This window comes from Bactrocera latifrons, unplaced genomic scaffold (assembly GCF_001853355.1).
Source record: "Bactrocera latifrons isolate USDA-ARS-PBARC rearing strain unplaced genomic scaffold, ASM185335v1 scaffold_141, whole genome shotgun sequence".
Taxonomy (NCBI): domain Eukaryota; kingdom Metazoa; phylum Arthropoda; class Insecta; order Diptera; family Tephritidae; genus Bactrocera; species Bactrocera latifrons.
In genome coordinates, this window is record NW_017534864.1 from 606,904 (window position 1) to 613,134 (window position 6,231).

The 6,231-nt window shown below is 32.7% G+C and overlaps 1 protein-coding gene across 2 annotated transcripts in view; it reads right to left on the reverse strand.

Annotated features, from left to right (window-relative positions):
* LOC108965554 (uncharacterized threonine-rich GPI-anchored glycoprotein PJ4664.02) overlaps positions 1-6,231 on the reverse strand; it is a 13,226-nt gene that overhangs the window by 4,238 nt on the left and 2,757 nt on the right. For both annotated transcript variants that reach the window (XM_018928067.1, XM_018928068.1), the window contains exons 2-7: positions 3,171-3,247; positions 2,927-3,086; positions 2,832-2,865; positions 2,517-2,719; positions 1,437-2,458; positions 1,155-1,337 (exon numbers count right to left, since the gene is read on the reverse strand). In XM_018928067.1, coding sequence (XP_018783612.1) covers positions 1,155-1,337; positions 1,437-2,458; positions 2,517-2,719; positions 2,832-2,865; positions 2,927-3,086; positions 3,171-3,245 — 1,677 coding nt within the window. In that variant the 5' untranslated portion in view covers positions 3,246-3,247. The remainder of the gene's footprint in view (positions 1-1,154; positions 1,338-1,436; positions 2,459-2,516; positions 2,720-2,831; positions 2,866-2,926; positions 3,087-3,170; positions 3,248-6,231) is intronic.

Genomic DNA, 6,231 nt, shown 5'->3' on the forward strand with positions numbered 1-6,231 from the left:
ATTTATTTAGAACGATGCTTATTATTTTGTAATATTAGTATGCCATATATTAAATTCAATAAGTAAAAAGGAGTTTCCATATGCAATACAGTTATTATACAATAAATTTTTGCCTGTCCAGATGCCCCGTTACCAACAAAGTAATAAACCGTTCCGACCGCCTACTGATATTATTAAAACAATGTTTTTTTTAACAAGCTGAAGTTTCTCATGCCTGTGACTGTGTTCAGACGAAGACTCTTTTGTCGCCCATTATCGGAAAGTTCTTTTTTGATTTCGCTCATTGTGTGCACACGAGCTTTTATTTCATTATCAAATTTTAAAATTTGTGTACGCGGTGCAAAATTATTTTTGATTAGCCAATTTTATAATGGATATTTGCATGCATATTTGCATATTACATTCAAAAAATATATAATAAAGTTCTTGTCAATATTCATGTGAAATATATCGCTATTGCAACCTTGAAAAGTGTTTTAAAATGAAAAGGAATAAGGAATAACGTTACAGCGAACTGATATGAATAAGTACACAAAGCGTACCACACGAGTACAATCGGTTCTCTTCGTCTTTGATCGTCGTACTCTCGCTTAGAGAAATCGGTTTGGGCGGCAAAAGGATTCCTCGTGTGAACTCAATTTATTAGTTTATAATTTTAATAAAAATAATAGAATAATGTTGGTGGAAAAGTGAAATGATTGTGATTGCGATGTATCCAGCAGTAGTTTATTGTACCTTTCGATTCCGTATACATATTAATTCAAATAAATGCAACCTTCACAATCACCAAAAATTAATAAATTAAGTTGATTTCAACAATGATTACGTCTTTGTTGCAATTTAAATGATATTCTCTGGCTCTGTTTTTATAACAGCCTAAAGTTACGGCAAGTTATTGTCGTAATTTTGTATTTCATCATTCTTTAGGGACATGAGGACTTTTTAATTGATGCACCGAATTGGGGTAACACATTGTAATACGCTTTAGAACGACTAACTATTTAAACTACTTAAGCGGCGACTTTTTTAAAATTCAATGCAGTAATTTGGGGAAGTAAACGCGAATTTTAAATACATCTATGTAATAAACTCATTCGTTCATTTATCGGCCATCTTTTTCTACCTTAGTTGTAAATATTTCTTCAAAATCTTACCCCAGCCGCTGACCCTGCAGCCATTTCTTCACGTTTAGTTAACATCATCTCATGTCCAGGTGGGTAATACACTTCCTTTCCCGCCTTATTTATTGTAGGAACATGTTGACTTGGAGTTGCAACAGCGGTTTCTATTTCCCGCTTGCGTGGAGTAGAAAGGTCAGCTCGGTCTACAGAATCAACCTAGAAAAAATCAGAAAATTATGACAAATTAATATGGAATTTTATGTCTGCAGATACTATACAAACATATGGTTCATATTTTTGATGATTTATACTTACTTGTCCAAAGGATTGCATGAGTTCGTCAACTTTCTGGGGAGGACTGGAATTTGTTGGATACTCGACTCCATCAACGGGGAATGGTGCTGGTTGAGTGGTTGGTGATGGTTTACCATATGGACTGTCTTGACGATTGTTTGTTGTAGATGAAGATGAATATTTATATGTTACTTGAGAAGTGTTTGAGGGCCCGTGTGGGGGATAGCCATTAGCACTCGGTAAATATCCTGCTGGCGGTGATTTGTGCTGAGGGTGTGTTGGTGGTAAATATCTAGGCTGCGCATCTGATGGACCAACTGGTGATCCATGAATAGTGTTCACCACATTTGAAGATTCTTTATATATATATTTGGTGGTTGTGGGTCGAGGGGGATAAGTATCATGAGGTTGGCCATATGTTCCATTTTGTGGTGATTCTTGATTTATGGAATACTCTGGAGAAGGTATAGGATAGCTTCTGAATTCTGGTCCAGTATGAACATTTTCAGTTGTGTTCACTTTATAAATAATAGTTTTTTTGGTGCCACTTGGTTGAGGGCTACGCGGTTGTTGTAATGGTAAATTCTTTTGAAGAGTGTTTGTTTCGTGTTGCTCTCGCACTTCGTATAAGTGATTTGAAGTTATGGGGCTCTCATTAGTCCTATTATTTGTAGAATAGCTTTCCGTATTATAAACAACAGTTTGTGGTACTACTGGGGGTACTTGAGTTGCGATGGGACTAGACTGTAGTGTGGAGCTGTTGACTTCATTACGTTGAATTGTGTTGTAGCGAGTGCTTGAAGTTAACGGAGTACCTCGGCTAAGTGTGCCGGTGGCTGGTACTTCGTAAGTATAGGTACGAACTGTAGTGGTAACCTTGGTACCGGGTAATGGCAATATATCTTCAGACAACGGCAAATTCTGAAGATCTTTCTCTAGTTGAGATGTTGTTGTTGTAGTTGTGGTTCCGGAAGGAATCAAATCCGTACTGTCAATAATGCGATTGCTTTCGTATAATTTGTTCTTACTTTCATAGACGTTAGCTGTAATAAAACATCGGCTTGTTAAGATTTTGTATGATAATGTAAATATATGACTTACTAGATCCGTAGAGCTTTTCATTTGATTGATAGTCACGTTGTATGCTGGGATAACCATTCGACTTCAGAGTACTGTATTCTGATGTTGAAAAGCTATCGATTTCGTCCTGCAAAGGTTGTGGAACTGATCGCTGTGATGTTTTCATAACACGCATGGTTTTCGTAACAGTACCACTAGGTTCAACGTGTTCTCTGTCCCGTTCCCTGAAATTATACATTTACGCACTTTAGATTAAAATTTAATTTAATTAAAACGAATTTTGTTAAACGATTCCATATTGAAGTAGCATTCTATGAGACAGTTATTTGTACTCACATTGTCTTATAATTGGCGGAAGTTGATAAAATATCTAAAAGAGAAATTTGGTCATGTAAATTGCAATTGATGTGAAATTTCGGCTATTTCATTACCTTTATCTTTTGTGATTTGACGCTCGTGTTTCAAGTCTTCCAATAAAGCATCCAATTGATCAATATTTGTATCCAGTGATTTATTAATGCTTGCTATGTTGTTATTGCCCGAATTGGAATATTGATAGGATGACTTCTTGTACACATAACCTTTATCTTCCTATTGAGATCAAGATATCGGAGATGCTATTATTTTTTCTCATTTTGAAAATTTTAAAAATAAAATTTTTCATGTTTTAATTACCTTGTTACCCCATTTTGACGGCGACTCGCCTCTTATTGATGAGGAGTAATTTTCTGAGCTCGTCGTGTACTGCATTCCTAAAAAAACGAGTGAAGTGATTTTATTAACGTTTATTTTTGGCGATCAAAAGATAAAAAGTATTTTTAACAGTTACTCATATGTATGTTCTTCCCACAAACTTCCAATAAATAATAATAATATGGCACTTTTATTATATTAATTGATACCTGAATCTTTATCTAATATTTGTATATACATATGTATATATGTACATTATGCATTTTTGTAGATTTCCGATTTAAAGTATTTAAAACAGTTTTGAGTTATTGAATTGAATTACTTCAAATAATGTAGATCTATTGAAATCCAATGAAGTAAACTTAGTGTACTTCTTCTTAGGCAAATATGAAGGTAAAATAAATATATGTACATATTAATCAAGTTTTTTACCCTTAAATTAAGTTTACTTTTTAAGACATTTTTACTTTGTTACAAAAGAAAAAAATTAAAGTCGTATGAAATAACATATAATCGCTTTATTTTGTTACAGCTTTTTCTTTTTGTGTTTTTTTCTTAAAATGTAATATTGCAGAATTTGATGCAACCTGTGGATAATTAAGAATTAATAATTGCCAATACTACATCGTATAAGGTTACGTTCGCTTATGACGACACCTATGCTTCACAATTGTATAATCCACATTTTCATTCAAGAAATTACTATGGCGTAGGCGTCTAAATGATGTGCTATAACAGGTAAGTATTTGCTGAAGTATGACACACACCGAAACGCCCACAAAAATATGAAGATCATTTGGGAGGATTTCATTTCAAAAAGCTTTAATATTTCAGAATATGTTTATTCAAATTTCTTCTATTTGTAACCTGCCAATCGTATGAGATAAAAGAAAACAATTTGGCTTAGCGTTGGGGCCTTTGTTCATACAAAGGCATTTCGAACATGACAGAATTAGATCGTAGAGTCATAAATCGGACGAACTTCTCGAAAACCTTTTGAATGTAATTGCCCTAACAGTCTTACATCTAATGATACATATATATCATAGGCTTTCCGAAGTTAATTTTTGTGAGAGGTACTATTTCGATATCGATTTCGGTCAATATTATAGGTTTATTGTAAATAATAATTCATAGTCGATACCCAACCAACGTAAATATCCCAAAATAAATGCGATGACAAAAAATTACTTATTATAAAGTCCATTATATGTTTTTATATGAGAACACAGCTTTATGGTTAGTTTTTAGAGATAATTTCCCAGTTTACATATATTTGTATATGTATATATAATTTATCGAAACTGTTCGAGAATTTGCTGGCAGAAAACTTGAATATTTTTACTAGCTCAATAGGAGAAGTGATGAATATACACTACAATTTTTAGTATTTTTTGGTATTTAAAAAAGCCGCCTTGAAAGTTCTTAATAAAATCAAAAATAAAGGCTTTATTTGGTCAAGATCCATATTTGTAGGTGTAATATTTTATGTTAATTGGAATATTTACATAATATGTATAGTATGTAATCGTATTTGAAATCGTGTTATGATGAGATGCTTATTAATGAACTTTGGGCGAATCAAAGTACATATGTAAATGTAACCTTAGCTAATATACTTTTGCGTGTACATGCACACGCATTTGAATCCCGTAAGTGGTTTACATACATAAAGAGGTACATTCATACATACTATGTATACACATATACTATAAAAATATGTCTACATATGTACATACATGCATGACTGTGTGGAGAAACGCCAAAATACGGTTATTAGACTTAATTGAAATCACAATGAAAAATCTGTTTTCATATCTCTTGACATAGTGAAAATAAATCTAAAATACTTATATATGAATACATATATATATGTATATATACGAATTTGTATATAATATATCTGCTCATTTGGTCAATAAACAAACAACAAAAATTAAAAACATATATGCATGTATATTTGTGTCTACAAGGCCACTTGAGTCGATTTTTGAATAATTTGTTGCTCCCTGGCGAAAACATTAAATTATATTATTCAAGAGACATTGAGCTCGTAAGAACATAAAGGATGAAAAATTCTAAAGAAAAGCGTAGAGTTTGAAAAGAAGCAATTCAAATAAACTACTCGTGTTTTCGATGAATGACAAATACAATTGGCAATATGCAATTGCCCTTATGCACACATGTGCACATACATACGTATTTACATTGGCTTAAATATAAATTATTAAAATACGAATATATACTCTGATACATATATATGTATATCAATTGACTTGAAATTAAAAGGCTAGATTCTAGAACACAACCCGTCAGGCAACAGCAGTGATCGCACGCTGAATAAATGTTTGTGAATACGTATACTCACGGTTATACAGAGTGTATGTTTGCATAAATTCAAATAGAATGATCTCATATTGTCTCGGTTATGCCAAAAAAAATGTAGAAAACAAAATCGGAATGTCCGAAGGTGATTTCGAAAAATCAACAAAATACAGAACTGGTCATATGTACATATACACATACATATGTCATATGTTTGTATGTACGTATGGCAGTATTCGCCACAATTATTTGTATGGACATTTTACTGACATATCTACGTAAATATATTTACATAATTCTATATTATTATAAATTAAAATACACGGGTATGTTTGAAAATGATGCTTAGCTCAAGTACACTTTTACATTTCACACATTTGATATACATACGTATAAACATGTATGTATTTTTGTGTACTCTAGTACCGTGACCGTGGCTTTCCGACCTTGTAGGTTCCTGCACCTGAATAAAATTAATTATATTTTTTTCATTTTGGGCCTCCTGCGAATGCTCATTTAAAACAATACCATCGATTGCGTACAACTGAAAATATTTATGTGCCGAATTGTAAGTAAAATACTCATTTTAATTTGAGTATCTTTTATGTATGTATGTATATCCATGTCTTCTTCTTCTTAATTGGCGTAGACACCGCTTACGCGATTATAGCCGAGTTAACAACAGCGCGCCAGTCGTTTCTTCTTTTCGCTACGTGGC